A 19,559-nucleotide genomic window follows, 5' to 3' on the forward strand; every position below is an offset into this window, starting at 1 on the left:
AAGAAAGAAAGAAAGAGCATGAAAGAAAGAGAGGGGGATATCTTTTCTCTCGCATGCAAGTCAGTCTGGTTTCCGATTTTGAACAGAGCAGACACGGTTGAGATTTCACTAAGATGCATAGAAGTAAAGCAAGATGCGGAACTGTCAAGAAATAGAAGAATAAGCCAAGCGTTAATTAATTAAAGGAAGCCTTCGATTTGTTATCTTGTACAGCTGCAAGCGACAAAGAAAAAAATGGTGAACTTTATCGCATATATATGCATCGCAATTGCATTCACAAATACAAAGAGACACACAGGATGAGATATACACGCAAGAGGCAAAATCCCCCCCCCATTTTAGTCAAAGTCCGAAGTCCACTCAAAGATAAGGGTTAATGAATGTAAGATGTTAGTGCAGTAATGGTTAATGGTATTTGGGTAGAAGTTTGATTATTGATGTGGACGGCTCAACAAGAACTTGTCAATCATGAAGCTTCCCAAGACGAGGGCCATTGATTTAAATTGGGACGTGATGGGAGTCAGAGCGATTATGATGAAAATAGAGAAGGTTCTGTTGTTTTAAATTTACTGGGGAGGAACCATTTTAGACATGAATAGTAGTCTGAAGAATCCAAATGTTATGAAACGTTGCCTTACCTGTGAGAGTTCAGCATCAATAGACGCTATATCTGGATCTTTCGTTTCCCATGACTGCAACATATTCAGGTATTCTTTCAGTGATCTTAATTTGTAAAAATATATAACAATAAATGTTAGCTTCAATTTTAATATTTGCTGCTTCTGCACTATTAGGACGAGATTTTGTAGTCGATAAATGGAGTTTTCAGATAAAAAAAAAAATAATGGTTTTAATTGATTTTTTTTGTCAATTCTAATAAATTACAATGTTAGCTTCCAAATTATGCAGTCGAAATTACCTAAATATTACTGAATTATTAAAAAAAAAATTTAATCGCGTTAGCAAGTGAAGAAATTGCCGCCACCTTGTTTAAATTGAAACATGCAATGTACTTACGCTAATTTCTCTCGTTGGGTTTTGTAATTCAATAACAACTTGTTTGTCTCGAGCACTTCCAACCGCAGATTAGCATCAGTCGCCTCCTTTGAGACCCGGAAATCGCTCGGGGTCATCAGCAAAACATCCGAGTCTTTTTCCTGAACTGGACCAGGACCAGCATTCTTGGCTAATGGATTCCCAGACTGAAGTTTTGTATCGGGCTGAACGTCTACTAGCTGCGGCTCGGGAGAAAGAACCAGTCGGCTAGCAGGAGAGAGTCTTTCAGATGAATTCTCGGGAGGAGTCTGGTTCATTTTAATCAGCCTCTCTGGCCCTTCTTCAAATCTAGGTTTGACCAAAGGTTTTTCAATCGTAAACTGTAAATAAATGAAATTTTAAATTCAAATTCATGTCAAATCCTGGTGAAAATGAACAAACGGTGCAGTTTTAGGCTTTAATATATGTACATTTGAGTTCTGCAACCATACAAAAAAAAAAATACAGCAAAATGTCACTTTAAATGTAAGATCCCTTAGCACATTGAAAAATAGAGTGGAAGGGATGTCACTTGATGTATGATCCCTTAGCACAATGAAAAATAGGATAGGGGAAGTTACTTTGAATGTAAGATCTCTTAGCACAATAAAAAAGTAGAGGTATGTCACTTTATAGGTGAGATCCCTTAGCAAAATGAAAAAAAAAGTAGGGCATGTTACTTTAAAAGTAAGATCCCTTAGCACAATGATAAATAAGGTCGAATGTGGGATTTTTCTTTAAATGTGAGATCACTTTTCAAATTAAAATATTGGGTGGGGAGATGTCACTTTAAATGTAAGATCCCTTAGCACATTGAAAAATAGGTTTGGTGGGGAAGTCACATTACATATAAGATCCCTTAGCACAATGCAAAATAGGATAGGGAGAAATAACTTTAAATGGAAGATCCCTTACCACAATGAAAAAAAAGTAGAGTATTGTCACTTTAAAGTTAACGTCCCTTAGCACATTGAAAAATATGGTGGGGGATGTATGATCCCTTAGCATAAGGAAAACTAGAGTGAGAGGATATCTCTTTAAATATGAGATCCCTTAGCACAATTAAAAATAAGGTTGGGAGTGGGATTTTGTTATAAACACATTAAAAAATAGTAGGGGTCAGAGTGGACCTGGGAGCAAATAGCAATTAAAGGGTGGCTCCACACTCCCCAAAGCCTGCAAGCTGGGGCCTAACCACTGGATATAGTGTAAGGTCATATCCAGGACCACAGATATATATAGATAGGTACAGAGATTGAGAACGCACTAAAAATGTGGCTTCATTTCGGTACCTAACTTACCTGGGTGGGTTGCCTGTAGGCGGAGAAAAACCGTGTCACACAGACAGACAAACAGTATGAAAATTTATAATAAGATATAACAAAAATAAAAAAAGAAATAATACCATCAAAATAGACAATTCTCACCTGATTTTCAATGTCTTTGGTTATAGCTTTTTCCATCTTGATAGGAATTTCGGGACTGAAAAAAGAAAACCAAATTGCTAACTTAACGATACAAATCCGATACACACATATATATGTGTATATATATATATATATATATATATATATATATATATATATATATATATATTAAAATATAATTATTTATTATTTTTTTATAACTTTTTACAAACGAAGCACACATTCGCATAAACACACACACACAAATACTTAAACATGCACACATTCACTCTTCAAACTAAACAAGTTTAACTCAGCACACACACACACACACTCGCATAAACACACACATACTCGCATAAACACACCAATACACACAAACACAAAGTATTACTCTGTGTGTGCGTGCGTGCGTGCGCGCATGTAAACCAACCGGAAAAGCACGCCCACCTTCACTCTTCAAACCAAACAAGTTTAAATCAACCAATGAAAAGGCAGCTACGTAACACACACTCCATAAAAGGTAAAAAAGGTTGTAACGTCGATTGCGATCTGTTTGATTTTTCCCGGAAAAATGTTAACCGTTCCACATCGATGGTCAAATTTTTTTTTTTTTTTTTTGCTTACATGGAGGTCAGAAGCGACTCGGGGATAAGGGTTATTGTGTGTATTGTCTATCTTACTTCCTCTGTCCCCCTCTCTCTGTATGTCGCTCTGTCTCACGCACTCCGTCTCCTCCCTCCCTCCTCTCTCGACGTATTTTTAATCAAATTTCTATTTTCTAACGTCAATTTTAGATTTAAAAATTTGAAGGAAAACATGAATTACCTCCCTTTGTCCTTTCAAATTTCACTTCGTTTTTTGTTATTTTATTATGCAATAAATTGAAATATTGAATTTCAAGCGAAACCAATGATATCTACTGAATTTTCATGTCGCAGTACTGAACACATCCAAAAATTACGAAAAACGATTCTAGAAAATTAATCTTTTCATCAAAGAAATTTAATAATATAAACTGTGTCAAAATACTATTAGAAACTCACCGATGACAAAATTAAGTTTCTTATATGTATATTATATAAACTGTGTGAATCACTTTATTGCAGACTAGCATTTCAGCCCGGCGTTGCCCGGGTGTTTTGAGGTGTATGCTGAGCAAAACAAAAAAAAAAAAAACGGTCAATTTTTTAAACTTTGACCCCTATTATGACCCCTTAAAATTTATTGTTTATGGCTCAAATAAAGTTATTAAGTTAGATCAATGTCCAAAGAACCTATATCTAAAATTTCATGTGTTTAGATCCAAAATTGTCGGAGGAGTTTGGTAGAGTTCTCAAAGGTCAAATCGTTGAACTTTGACCCCCTTAATCGCAAAATTTCTGTCACAAAACCAATCACATCGATTTTCCTCAAATCTCAGTACCCTGTATATCAAATTTCGAGTCTGTAGGCTTAAAATTGACAGAGTTATTGCGTAGGGACATGTACACACACAGATACACAGACACTTTCACAGATATATATAGATAGATTAGTTAAATATCAATATTTCACTAAATATTCGTCAAAAAATAAAATTATATCATCAAAGGATTGCTTTAAGGTTTGTTATTTCTAAAAATGTTATTTAAATCCATGCGATATTCACAAAGTTATGGCATTTTATTCTTTATCGAAGAATTTATACTGTCCATCGCTTTTATTGCTGGTCTCTTTAAATGTTGTTTCAGGACAAAAAATACAATGTCTAATGATGAAAACCTTATTTTTAATATTTGGATATATAGAGGGGATGTGGATATATTTTTAATATTTGGATATATAGATTGGATGTGGATATAGGTATATGAGAATCCTATAGACCAATGCAAGTCAACGTGTATTCAATTGAAAATTTCTAAGTCCAAACAACAGGGGATGTGGATATAGGTAGATGAGAATCCTATAGACCAATGCAAGTCAACGTGTATTCAATTGAAAATTTCTAAGTCCAAACAAGAGGGGATGTGGATATAGGTAGATCAGAATCCTATAGACCAATGCAAGTCAACGTGTATTCAATTGAAAATTTCTAAGTCCAAACAAGAGGGGATGTGGATATAGGTAGATCAGAATCCTATAGACCAATGCAAGTCAACGTGTATTCAATTGAAAATTTCTAAGTCCAAACAAGAGGGGATGTGGATATAGGTAGATCAGAATCCTATAGACCAATGCAAGTCAACGTGTATTCAATTGAAAAATTCTAAGTCCAAACAAGAGGGGATGTGGATATAGGTAGATCAGAATCCTATAGACCAATGCAAGTCAACGTGTATTCAATTGAAAAATTCTAAGTCCAAACAAGAGGGGATGTGGATATAGGTAGATCAGAATCCTATAGAGCAATGCAAGTCAACGTGTATTCAATTGAAAATTTCTAAGTCCAAACAAGAGGGGATGTGGATATAGGTAGATGAGAATCCTATAGACCAATGCAAGTCAACGTGGATTCAATTGAAAATTTCTAAGTCCAAACAAGAGGGGATATGGATATAGGTAGATGAGAATCCTATAGACCAATGCAAGTCAACGTGTATTCAATTGAAAATTTCTAAGTCCAAACAAGAGGGGATATGGATATAGGTAGATGAGAATCCTATAGACCAATGCAAGTCAACGTGTATTCAATTGAAAATTTCTAAGTCCAAACAAGAGGGGATGTGGATATAGGTAGATGAGAATCCTATAGACCAATGCAAGTCAACGTGTATTCAATTGAAAATTTCTAAGTCCAAACAACAGGGGATGTGGATATAGGTAGATGAGAATCCTATAGACCAATGCAAGTCAACGTGTATTCAATTGAAAATTTCTAAGTCCAAACAAGAGGGGATGTGGATATAGGTAGATGAGAATCCTATAGACCAATGCAAGTCAACGTGGATTCAATTGAAAATTTCTAAGTCCAAACAAGAGGGGATGTGGATATAGTTAGATGAGAATCCTATAGACCAACGCAAGTCAACGTGTATTCAATTGAAAATTTCTAAGTCCAAACAAGAGGGGATATGGATATAGGTAGATGAGCATCCTATAGACCAATGCAAGTCAACGTGTATTCAATTGAAAATTTCTAAGTCCAAACAAGAGGGGATGTAGATATAGGTAGATGAGAATCCTATAGACCAATGCAAGTCAACGTGTATTCAATTGAAAATTTCTAAGTCCAAACAACAGGGGATGTGGATATAGGTAGATGAGAATCCTATAGACCAATGCAAGTCAACGTGTATTCAATTGAAAATTTCTAAGTCCAAACAAGAGGGGATGTGGATATAGGTAGATCAGAATGCTATAGACCAATGCAAGTCAACGTGTATTCAATTGAACATTTCTAAGTCCAAACAAGAGGGGATGTGGATATAGGTAGATGAGAATCCTATAGACCAATGCAAGTCAACGTGTATTCAATTGCAAATTTCTAAGTCCAAACAAGAGGGGATGTGGATATAGGTAGATGAGAATCCTATAGACCAATGCAAGTCAACGTGTATTCAATTGAAAATTTCTAAGTCCAAACAACAGGGGATGTGGATATAGGTAGATGAGAATCCTATAGACCAATGCAAGTCAACGTGTATTCAATTGAAAATTTCACAGTCCAAACAAGAGGGGATGTAGATATAGGTAGATGAGAATCCTATAGACCAATGCAAGTCAACGTGTATTCAATTGAAAATTTCTAAGTCCAAACAAGAGGGGATGTGGATATAGGTAGATGAGAATCCTATAGACCAATGCAAGTCAACGTGTATTCAATTGCAAATTTCTAAGTCCAAACAAGAGGGGATGTGGATATAGGTAGATGAGAATCCTATAGACCAATGCAAGTCAACGTGTATTCAATTGAAAATTTCTAAGTCCAAACAACAGGGGATGTGGATATAGGTAGATGAGAATCCTATAGAGCAATGCAAGTAAACGTGTATTCAATTGCAAATTTCTAAGTCCAAACAAGAGGGGATGTGGATATAGGTAGATGAGAATCCTATAGACCAATGCAAGTCAACGTGGATTCAATTAAAATTTCTTAGTCCAAACAAGAGGGGATGTGGATTTAGGTAGATGAGAATCCTATAGACCAATGCAAGTCAACGTGTATTCAATTGAAAATTTCTAAGTCCAAACAAGAGGGGATGTAGATATAGGTAGATGAGAATCCTATAGAGCAATGCAAGTAAACGTGTATTCAATTGCAAATTTCTAAGTCCAAACAAGAGGGGATGTAGATATAGGTAGATTAGAATCCTATAGACCAATGCAAGTCAACGTGTATTCAATTGAACAGTTCTAAGTCCAAACAAGAGGGGATGTGGATATAGGTAGATGAGAATCCTATAGACCAATGCAAGTCAACGTGTATTCAATTGAAAATTTCTAAGTCCAAACAACAGGGGATGTGGATATAGGTAGATGAGAATCCTATAGACCAATGCAAGTCAACGTGTATTCAATTGAAAATTTCTAAGTCCAAACAAGAGGGGATGAAGATATAGGTAGATGAGAATCCTATAGACCAATGCAAGTCAACGTGTATTCAATTGAAAATTTCTAAGTCCAAACAAGAGGGGATGTGGATATAGGTAGATGAGAATCCTATAGACCAATGCAAGTCAACGTGTATTCAATTGAAAAATTCTAAGTCCAAACAACAGGGGATGTGGATATAGGTAGATCAGAATCCTATAGAGCAATGCAAGTAAACGTGTATTCAATTGCAAATTTCTAAGTCCAAACAACAGGGGATGTGGATATAGGTAGATGAGAATCCTATAGACCAATGCAAGTCAACGTGGATTCAATTAAAATTTCTTAGTCCAAACAAGAGGGGATGTGGATATAGGTAGATGAGAATCCTATAGAGCAATGCAAGTCAACGTGTATTCAATTGAAAATTTCTAAGTCCAAACAAGAGGGGATGTAGATATAGGTAGATGAGAATCCTATAGAGCAATGCAAGTAAACGTGTATTCAATTGCAAATTTCTAAGTCCAAACAAGAGGGGATGTAGATATAGGTAGATGAGAATCCTATAGACCAATGCAAGTCAACGTGTATTCAATTGAACAGTTCTAAGTCCAAACAAGAGGGGATGTGGATATAGGTAGATGAGAATCCTATAGACCAATGCAAGTCAACGTGTATTCAATTGAAAATTTCTAAGTCCAAACAACAGGGGATGTGGATATAGGCATATGAGAATCCTATAGACCAATGCAAGTCAACGTGTATTCAATTGAAAATTTCTAAGTCCAAACAAGAGGGGATGTGGATATAGGTAGATGAGAATCCTATAGACCAATGCAAGTCAACGTGTATTCAATTGAAAATTTCTAAGTCCAAACAAGAGGGGATGTGGATATAGGTAGATGAGAATCCTATAGACCAATGCAAGTCAACGTGCATTCAATTGAAAAATTCTAAGTCCAAACAACAGGGGATGTGGATATAGGTAGATCAGAATCCTATAGACCAATGCAAGTCAACGTGTATTCAATTGAAAATTTCTAAGTCCAAACAAGAGGGGATGTGCATATAGGTAGATGAGAATCCTATAGACCAATGCAAGTCAACGTGTATTCAATTGAAAATTTCTAAGTCCAAACAAGAGGGGATGTGGATATAGGTATATGAGAATCCTATAGACCAATGCAAGTCAACGTGTATTCAATTGAACAGTTCTAAGTCCAAACAAGAGGGGATGTGGATATAGGTAGATGAGAATCCTATAGACCAATGCAAGTCAACGTGGATTCAATTGAAAATTTCTAAGTCCAAACAAGAGGGGATGTGGATATAGGTAGATGAGAATCCTATAGACCAACGCAAGTCAACGTGTATTCAATTGAAAATTTCTAAGTCCAAACAAGAGGGGATATGGATATAGGTAGATGAGCATCCTATAGACCAATGCAAGTCAACGTGTATTCAATTGAAAATTTCTAAGTCCAAACAAGAGGGGATGTAGATATAGGTAGATGAGAATCCTATAGACCAATGCAAGTCAACGTGTATTCAATTGAAAATTTCTAAGTCCAAACAACAGGGGATGTGGATATAGGTAGATGAGAATCCTATAGACCAATGCAAGTCAACGTGTATTCAATTGAAAATTTCTAAGTCCAAACAAGAGGGGATGTGGATATAGGTAGATCAGAATGCTATAGACCAATGCAAGTCAACGTGTATTCAATTGAACATTTCTAAGTCCAAACAAGAGGGGATGTGGATATAGGTAGATGAGAATCCTATAGACCAATGCAAGTCAACGTGTATTCAATTGCAAATTTCTAAGTCCAAACAAGAGGGGATGTGGATATAGGTAGATGAGAATCCTATAGACCAATGCAAGTCAACGTGTATTCAATTGAAAATTTCTAAGTCCAAACAACAGGGGATGTGGATATAGGTAGATGAGAATCCTATAGACCAATGCAAGTCAACGTGTATTCAATTGAAAATTTCACAGTCCAAACAAGAGGGGATGTAGATATAGGTAGATGAGAATCCTATAGACCAATGCAAGTCAACGTGTATTCAATTGAAAATTTCTAAGTCCAAACAAGAGGGGATGTGGATATAGGTAGATGAGAATCCTATAGACCAATGCAAGTCAACGTGTATTCAATTGCAAATTTCTAAGTCCAAACAAGAGGGGATGTGGATATAGGTAGATGAGAATCCTATAGACCAATGCAAGTCAACGTGTATTCAATTGAAAATTTCTAAGTCCAAACAACAGGGGATGTGGATATAGGTAGATGAGAATCCTATAGAGCAATGCAAGTAAACGTGTATTCAATTGCAAATTTCTAAGTCCAAACAAGAGGGGATGTGGATATAGGTAGATGAGAATCCTATAGACCAATGCAAGTCAACGTGGATTCAATTAAAATTTCTTAGTCCAAACAAGAGGGGATGTGGATATAGGTAGATGAGAATCCTATAGACCAATGCAAGTCAACGTGTATTCAATTGAAAATTTCTAAGTCCAAACAAGAGGGGATGTAGATATAGGTAGATGAGAATCCTATAGAGCAATGCAAGTAAACGTGTATTCAATTGCAAATTTCTAAGTCCAAACAAGAGGGGATGTAGATATAGGTAGATTAGAATCCTATAGACCAATGCAAGTCAACGTGTATTCAATTGAACAGTTCTAAGTCCAAACAAGAGGGGATGTGGATATAGGTAGATGAGAATCCTATAGACCAATGCAAGTCAACGTGTATTCAATTGAAAATTTCTAAGTCCAAACAACAGGGGATGTGGATATAGGTAGATGAGAATCCTATAGACCAATGCAAGTCAACGTGTATTCAATTGAAAATTTCTAAGTCCAAACAAGAGGGGATGTAGATATAGGTAGATGAGAATCCTATAGACCAATGCAAGTCAACGTGTATTCAATTGAAAATTTCTAAGTCCAAACAAGAGGGGATGTGGATATAGGTAGATGAGAATCCTATAGACCAATGCAAGTCAACGTGTATTCAATTGAAAAATTCTAAGTCCAAACAACAGGGGATGTGGATATAGGTAGATCAGAATCCTATAGAGCAATGCAAGTAAACGTGTATTCAATTGCAAATTTCTAAGTCCAAACAACAGGGGATGTGGATATAGGTAGATGAGAATCCTATAGACCAATGCAAGTCAACGTGGATTCAATTAAAATTTCTTAGTCCAAACAAGAGGGGATGTGGATATAGGTAGATGAGAATCCTATAGAGCAATGCAAGTCAACGTGTATTCAATTGAAAATTTCTAAGTCCAAACAAGAGGGGATGTAGATATAGGTAGATGAGAATCCTATAGAGCAATGCAAGTAAACGTGTATTCAATTGCAAATTTCTAAGTCCAAACAAGAGGGGATGTAGATATAGGTAGATGAGAATCCTATAGACCAATGCAAGTCAACGTGTATTCAATTGAACAGTTCTAAGTCCAAACAAGAGGGGATGTGGATATAGGTAGATGAGAATCCTATAGACCAATGCAAGTCAACGTGTATTCAATTGAAAATTTCTAAGTCCAAACAACAGGGGATGTGGATATAGGCATATGAGAATCCTATAGACCAATGCAAGTCAACGTGTATTCAATTGAAAATTTCTAAGTCCAAACAAGAGGGGATGTGGATATAGGTAGATGAGAATCCTATAGACCAATGCAAGTCAACGTGTATTCAATTGAAAATTTCTAAGTCCAAACAAGAGGGGATGTGGATATAGGTAGATGAGAATCCTATAGACCAATGCAAGTCAACGTGCATTCAATTGAAAAATTCTAAGTCCAAACAACAGGGGATGTGGATATAGGTAGATCAGAATCCTATAGACCAATGCAAGTCAACGTGTATTCAATTGAAAATTTCTAAGTCCAAACAAGAGGGGATGTGCATATAGGTAGATGAGAATCCTATAGACCAATGCAAGTCAACGTGTATTCAATTGAAAATTTCTAAGTCCAAACAAGAGGGGATGTGGATATAGGTATATGAGAATCCTATAGACCAATGCAAGTCAACGTGTATTCAATTGAACAGTTCTAAGTCCAAACAAGAGGGGATGTGGATATAGGTAGATGAGAATCCTATAGACCAATGCAAGTCAACGTGTATTCAATTGAAAATTTCTAAGTCCAAACAAGAGGGGATGTGGATATAGGTAGATGAGAATCCTATAGACCAATGCAAGTCAACGTGTATTCAATTGAAAATTTCTAAGTCCAAACAAGAGGGGATGTGGATATAGGTAGATGAGAATCCTATAGACCAATGCAAGTCAACGTGTATTCAATTGAAAATTTCTACGTCCAAACAAGAGGGGATGTGGATATAGGTAGATGAGAATCCTATAGACCAATGCAAGTCAACGTGTATTCAATTGAAAATTTCTAAGTCCAAACAAGAGGGGATGTGGATATAGGTAGATGAGAATCCTATAGACCAATGCAAGTCAACGTGTATTCAATTGAAAATTTCTAAGTCCAAACAAGAGGGGATGTGGATATAGGTAGATGAGAATCCTATAGACCAATGCAAGTCAACGTGTATTCAATTGAAAATTTCTACGTCCAAACAAGAGGGGATGTGGATATAGGTAGATGAGAATCCTATAGACCAATGCAAGTCAACGTGTATTCAATTGAAAATTTCTAAGTCCAAACAAGAGGGGATGTGGATATAGGTAGATGAGAATCCTATAGACCAATGCAAGTCAACGTGTATTCAATTGAAAATTTCTAAGTCCAAACAACAGGGGATGTGGATATAGGTAGATGAGAATCCTATAGACCAATGCAAGTCAACGTGTATTCAATTGAAAATTTCTACGTCCAAACAAGAGGGGATGTGGATATAGGTAGATGAGAATCCTATAGACCAATGCAAGTCAACGTGGATTCAATTGAAAATTTCTAAGTCCAAACAACAGGGGATGTGGATATAGGTAGATGAGAATCCTATAGACCAATGCAAGTCAACGTGTATTCAATTGAAAATTTCTAAGTCCAAACAACAGGGGATGTGGATATAGGTAGATGAGAATCCTATAGACCAATGCAAGTCAACGTGTATTCAATTGAAAATTTCTACGTCCAAACAAGAGGGGATGTGGATATAGGTAGATGAGAATCCTATAGACCAATGCAAGTCAACGTGTATTCAATTGAAAATTTCTAAGTCCAAACAAGAGGGGATGTGGATATAGGTAGATGAGAATCCTATAGACCAATGCAAGTCAACGTGTATTCAATTGAAAATTTCTACGTCCAAACAAGAGGGGATGTGGATATAGGTAGATGAGAATCCTATAGACCAATGCAAGTCAACGTGTATTCAATTGAAAATTTCTAAGTCCAAACAACAGGGGATGTGGATATAGGTAGATGAGAATCCTATAGACCAATGCAAGTCAACGTGTATTCAATTGAAAATTTCTAAGTCCAAACAACAGGGGATGTGGATATAGGTAGATGAGAATCCTATAGACCAATGCAAGTCAACGTGTATTCAATTGAAAATTTCTACGTCCAAACAAGAGGGGATGTGGATATAGGTAGATGAGAATCCTATAGACCAATGCAAGTCAACGTGGATTCAATTGAAAATTTCTAAGTCCAAACAAGAGGGGATGTGGATATAGGTAGATGAGAATCCTGTAGACCAATGCAAGTCAACGTGTAATCAATTGAAAATTTCTAAGTCCAAAAAAGAGGGGATGTGGATATAGGTAGATGAGAATCCTATAGACCAATGCAAGTCAACGTGTATTCAATTGAAAATTTCTAAGTCCAAACAACAGGGGATGTGGATATAGGTAGATGAGAATCCTATAGACCAATGCAAGTCAACGTGTATTCAATTGAAAATTTCTAAGTCCAAACAAGAGGGGATGTGGATATAGGTAGATGAGAATCCTATAGACCAATGCAAGTCAACGTGTATTCAATTGAAAATTTCTTAGTCCAAACAAGAGGGGACGTAGGTATAGGTAAATGAGAATCCTATAGACCAATGCAAGTCAACGTGTATTCAATTGAAAATTTCTAAGTCCAAACAAGAGGGGATGTGTATATAGGTAGATGAGAATCCTATAGACCAATGCAAGTCAACGTGTATTCAATTGAAAATTTCTAAGTCCAAACAAGAGGGGATGTGGATATAGGTAGATGAGAATCCTATAGACCAATGCAAGTCAACGTGTATTCAATTGAAAATTTCTAAGTCCAAACAAGAGGGCATGTGGATATAGGTAGATGAGAATCCTATAGACCAATGCAAGTCAACGTGTATTCAATTGAAAATTTCTAAGTCCAAACAAGAGGGGATGTGGATATAATAAATGAGAATCCTATAGACCAATGCAAGTCAACGTGTATTCAATTGAAAATTTCTAAGTCCAAACAACAGGGGATGTGGATATAGGTAGATGAGAATCCTATAGACCAATGCAAGTCAACGTGTATTCAATTGAAAATTTCTAAGTCCAAACAAGAGGGGATGTGGATATAGGTAGATGAGAATCCTTTAGACCAATGCAAGTCAACGTGTATTCAATTGAAAATTTCTAAGTCCAAACAAGAGGGGATGTGGATATAGGTAGATGAGAATCCTATAGACCAATGCAAGTCAACGTGTATTCAATTGAAAATTTCTAAGTCCAAACAAGAGGGGATGTGGATATAATAAATGAGAATCCTATAGACCAATGCAAGTCAACGTGTATTCAATTGAAAATTTCTAAGTCCAAACAAGAGGGGATGTGGATATAGGTAGATGAGAATCCTATAGACCAAGTCATCTCAACGTGTATTCAATTGAAAATTTCTAAGTCCAAACAAGAGGGGATGTGGATATAGGTAGATGAGAATCCTATAGACCAATGCAAGTCAACGTGTATTCAATTGAAAATTTCTAAGTCCAAACAACAGGGGATGTGGATATAGGTAGATGAGAATCCTATAGACCAATGCAAGTCAACGTGTATTCAATTGAAAATTTCTAAGTCCAAACAAGAGGGGATGTGGATATTGGTAGATGAGAATCCTATAGACCAATGCAAGTCAACGTGTATTCAATTGAAAATTTCTAAGTCCAAACAAGAGGGGATGTAGATATAGGTAGATGAGAATCCTATAGACCAATGCAAGTCAACGTGTATTCAATTGAAAATTTCTAAGTCCAAACAACAGGGGATGTGGATATAGGTAGATGAGAATCCTATAGACCAATGCAAGTCAACGTGTATTCAATAGAAAATTTCTAAGTCCAAACAACAGGGGATGTGGATATAGGTAGATGAGAATCCTATAGACCAATGCAAGTCAACGTGTATTCAATTGAAAATTTCTAAGTCCAAACAACAGGGGATGTGGATATAGGTAGATGAGAATCCTATAGACCAAGCCTTCTAAACGTGTATTCAATTGAAAATTTCTAAGTCCTAACAAGAGGGGATGTGGATATAGGTAGATAAGAATCCTATAGACCAATGCAAGTCAACGTGTATTCAATTGAAAATTTCTAAGTCCAAACAAGAGGGGATGTAGATATAGGTAGATGAGAATGCTATAGACCAATGCAAGTCAACGTGTATTCAATTGAAAATTTCTAAGTCCAAACAACAGGGGATGTGGATATAGGTAGATGAGAATCCTATAGACCAATGCAAGTCAACGTGTATTCAATTGAAAATTTCTAAGTCTAAACAAGAGGGGATGTGGATATAGGTAGATGAGAATCCTATAGACCAATGCAAGTCAACGTGTATTCAATTGAAAATTTCTTAGTCCAAACAAGAGGGGACGTAGGTATAGGTAAATGAGAATCCTATAGACCAATGCAAGTCAACGTGTATTCAATTGAAAATTTCTTAGTCCAAACAAGAGGGGACGTAGGTATAGGTAAATGAGAATCCTATAGACCAATGCAAGTCAACGTGTATTCAATTGAAAATTTCTAAGTCCAAACAAGAGGGGATGTGTATATAGGTAGATGAGAATCCTATAGACCAATGCAAGTCAACGTGTATTCAATTGAAAATTTCTAAGTCCAAACAAGAGGGGATGTGGATATAGGTAGATGAGAATCCTATAGACCAATGCAAGTCAACGTGTATTCAATTGAAAATTTCTAAGTCCAAACAAGAGGGCATGTGGATATAGGTTGATGAGAATCCTATAGACCAATGCAAGTCAACGTGTATTCAATTGAAAATTTCTAAGTCCAAACAAGAGGGGATGTGGATATAATAAATGAGAATCCTATAGACCAATGCAAGTCAACGTGTATTCAATTGAAAATTTCTAAGTCCAAACAACAGGGGATGTGGATATAGGTAGATGAGAATCCTATAGACCAATGCAAGTCAACGTGTATTCAATTGAAAATTTCTAAGTCCAAACAAGAGGGGATGTGGATATAGGTAGATGAGAATCCTTTAGACCAATGCAAGTCAACGTGTATTCAATTGAAAATTTCTAAGTCCAAACAAGAGGGGATGTGGATATAGGTAGATGAGAATCCTATAGACCAATGCAAGTCAACGTGTATTCAATTGAAAATTTCTAAGTCCAAACAAGAGGGGATGTGGATATAATAAATGAGAATCCTATAGACCAATGCAAGTCAACGTGTATTCAATTGAAAATTTCTAAGTCCAAACAAGAGGGGATGTGGATATAGGTAGATGAGAATCCTATAGACCAAGTCATCTCAACGTGTATTCAATTGAAAATTTCTAAGTCCAAACAAGAGGGGATGTGGATATAGGTAGATGAGAATCCTATAGACCAATGCAAGTCAACGTGTATTCAATTGAAAATTTCTAAGTCCAAACAACAGGGGATGTGGATATAGGTAGATGAGAATCCTATAGACCAATGCAAGTCAACGTGTATTCAATTGAAAATTTCTAAGTCCAAACAAGAGGGGATGTGGATATTGGTAGATGAGAATCCTATAGACCAATGCAAGTCAACGTGTATTCAATTGAAAATTTCTAAGTCCAAACAAGAGGGGATGTAGATATAGGTAGATGAGAATCCTATAGACCAATGCAAGTCAACGTGTATTCAATTGAAAATTTCTAAGTCCAAACAACAGGGGATGTGGATATAGGTAGATGAGAATCCTATAGACCAATGCAAGTCAACGTGTATTCAATAGAAAATTTCTAAGTCCAAACAACAGGGGATGTGGATATAGGTAGATGAGAATCCTATAGACCAATGCAAGTCAACGTGTATTCAATTGAAAATTTCTAAGTCCAAACAACAGGGGATGTGGATATAGGTAGATGAGAATCCTATAGACCAAGCCTTCTAAACGTGTATTCAATTGAAAATTTCTAAGTCCTAACAAGAGGGGATGTGGATATAGGTAGATAAGAATCCTATAGACCAATGCAAGTCAACGTGTATTCAATTGAAAATTTCTAAGTCCAAACAAGAGGGGATGTAGATATAGGTAGATGAGAATGCTATAGACCAATGCAAGTCAACGTGTATTCAATTGAAAATTTCTAAGTCCAAACAACAGGGGATGTGGATATAGGTAGATGAGAATCCTATAGACCAATGCAAGTCAACGTGTATTCAATTGAAAATTTCTAAGTCCAAACAAGAGGGGATGTGGATATAGGTAGATGAGAATCCTATAGACCAATGCAAGTCAACGTGTATTCAATTGAAAATTTCTAAGTCCGAGCAACAGGGGATGTGGGTATAGGTAGATGAGAATCCTATAGACCAATGCAAGGCAACGTGTATTCAATTGAAAATTTCTAAGTCCGAGCAACAGGGGATGTGGGTATAGGTAGATGAGAATCCTATAGACCAATGCAAGGCAACGTGTATTCAATTGAAAATTTCTAAGTCCAAACAAGAGGGGATGTAGATATAGGTAGATCAGAATCCTATAGACCAATGCAAGTCAACGTGTATTCAATTGAAAATTTCTAAGTCCGAGCAACAGGGGATGTGGGTATAGGTAGATGAGAATCCTATAGACCAATGCAAGGCAACGTGTATTCAATTGAAAATTTCTAAGTCCGAGCAACAGGGGATGTGGGTATAGGTAGATGAGAATCCTATAGACCAATGCAAGGCAACGTGTATTCAATTGAAAATTTCTAAGTCCAAACAAGAGGGGATGTAGATATAGGTAGATGAGAATCCTATAGACCAATGCAAGTCAACGTGTATTCAATTGAAAATTTCTAAGTCCAAACAAGAGGGGATGTGGATATAGGAAGATTAGAATCCTATAGACCAATGCAAGTCAACGTGTATTCAATTGAAAATTTCTAAGTCCAAACAAGAGGGGATGTGGATATAGGTAGATCAGAATCCTATAGACCAATGCAAGTCAACGTGTATTCAATTGAAAATTTCTAAGTCCAAACAACAGGGGATGTGGATATAGGTAGATGAGAATCCTATAGACCAATGCAAGTCAACGTGTATTCAATTGAAAATTTCTAAGTCCAAACAAGAGGGGATGTGGATATAGGTAGATGAGAATCCTATAGACCAATGCAAGTCAACGTGTATTCAATTGAAAATTTCTAAGTCCAAACAAGAGGGGATGTGGATATAGGTAGATCAGAATCCTATAGACCAATGCAAGTCAACGTGTATTCAATTGAAAATTTCTAAGTCCAAACAAGAGGGGATGTGGATATAGGTAGATGAGAATCCTATAGACCAATGCAAGTCAACGTGTATTCAATTGAAAATTTCTAAGTCCAAACAAGAGGGGATGTGGATATAGGTAGATCAGAATCCTATAGACCAATGCAAGTCAACGTGTATTCAATTGAAAATTTCTAAGTCCAAACAAGAGGGGATGTGGATATAGTAGATGAGAATCCTATAGACCAATGCAAGTCAACGTGTATTCAATTGAAAATTTCTAAGTCCAAACAAGAGGGGATGTGGATATAGGTAGATGACAATCCTATAGACCAATGCAAGTCAACGTGTATTCAATTGAAAATTTCTAAGTCCAAACAACAGGGGATGTGGATATAGGTAGATGAGAATCCTATAGACCAATGCAAGTCAACGTGTATTCAATTGAAAATTTCTAAGTCCAAACAACAGGGGATGTAGATATAGGTAGATGAGAATCCTATAGACCAATGCAAGTCAACGTGTATTCAATTGAAAATTTCTAAGTCCAAACAAGAGGGGATGTGGATATAGGTAGATGAGAATCCTATAGACCAATGCAAGTCAACGTGTATTCAATTGAAAATTTCTAAGTCCAAACAAGAGGGGATGTGGATATAGGTAGAATAGAATCCTATAGACCAATGCAAGTCAACGTGTATTCAATTGAAAATTTCTAAGTCCAAACAACAGGGGATCTGGATATAGGTAGATCAGAATCCTATAGACCAATGCAAGTCAACGTGTATTCAATTGAAAATTTCTAAGTCCAAACAAGAGGGGATGTGGATATAGGTAGATCAGAATCCTATAGACCAATGCAAGTCAACGTGTATTCAATTGAAAATTTCTAAGTCCAAACAAGAGGGGATGTGGATATAGGTAGATGAGAATCCTATAGACCAATGCAAGTCAACGTGTATTCAATTGAAAATTTCTAAGTCCAAACAAGAGGGGATGTAGATATAGGTAGATGAGAATCCTATAGACCAATGCAAGTCAACGTGTATTCAATTGAAAATTTCTAAGTCCAAACAACAGGGGATGTAGATATAGGTAGATGAGAATCCTATAGACCAATGCAAGTCAACGTGTATTCAATTGAAAATTTCTAAGTCCAAACAACAGGGGATGTAGATATAGGTAGATGAGAATCCTATAGACCAATGCAAGTCAACGTGTATTCAATTGAAAATTTCTAAGTCCAAACAACAGGGGATGTAGATATAGGTAGATGAGAATCCTATAGACCAATGCAAGTCAACGTGTATTCAAATGAAAATTTCTAAGTCCAAACAAGAGGGGATGTGGATATAGGTAGATGAGAATCCTATAGACCAATGCAAGTCAACGTGTATTCAATTGAAAATTTCTAAGTCCAAACAAGAGGGGATGTGGATATAGGTAGATGAGAATCCTATAGACCAATGCAAGTCAACGTGTATTCAATTGAAAATTTCTAAGTCCAAACAAGAGGGGATGTGGATATAGGTAGATGAGAATCCTATAGACCAATGCAAGTCAACGTGTATTCAATTGAAAGTTTCTAAGTCCAAACAAGAGGGGATGTGGATATAGGTAGATCAGAATCCTATAGACCAATGCAAGTTAACGTGTATTCAATTGAAAATTTCTAAGTCCAAACAACAGGGGATGTGGATATAGGTAGATCAGAATCCTATAGACCAATGCAAGTCAACGTGTATTCAATTGAAAATTTCTAAGTCCAAACAAGAGGGGATGTGGATATAGGTAGATCAGAATCCTATAGACCAATGCAAGTCAACGTGTATTCAATTGAAAATTTCTAAGTCCAAACAAGAGGGGATGTAGATATAGGTAGATGAGAATCCTATAGACCAATGCAAGTCAACGTGTATTCAATTGAAAATTTCT

At 36.3% G+C, this 19,559-nt stretch overlaps 1 protein-coding gene across 1 annotated transcript; it reads right to left on the reverse strand.

Annotated features, from left to right (window-relative positions):
• Window positions 1-998: 998 nt before the first annotated feature.
• On the reverse strand, window positions 999-2,523 carry LOC145270968 (uncharacterized). The gene is made up of 2 exons (XM_080126510.1): window positions 2,463-2,523; window positions 999-1,376 (listed from the first exon to the last, which is right to left on the reverse strand). Exons 1-2 carry the CDS (start codon window positions 2,496-2,498, stop codon window positions 1,014-1,016), a joined length of 399 nt encoding a protein of 132 aa, XP_079982636.1. The 5' UTR covers window positions 2,499-2,523; the 3' UTR covers window positions 999-1,013.
• Between the last annotated feature and the right edge of the window lie 17,036 nt (window positions 2,524-19,559).

This window comes from Euprymna scolopes, chromosome 46, assembly GCF_053919585.1.
Source record: "Euprymna scolopes isolate OS-2025 chromosome 46, ASM5391958v1, whole genome shotgun sequence".
NCBI lineage: Eukaryota > Metazoa > Mollusca > Cephalopoda > Sepiida > Sepiolidae > Euprymna > Euprymna scolopes.

Coding starts and splice junctions, on each gene's coding strand:
- LOC145270968 (XM_080126510.1), bottom strand. CDS start 2,498: ATGGAAAAAGCTATAACCAAAGACATTGAAAATCAG. Junction 1,377..2,462: donor CCAAAGACATTGAAAATCAG/GTGAGAATTGTC, acceptor ATTTATTTACAG/TTTACGATTGAAAAACCTTT.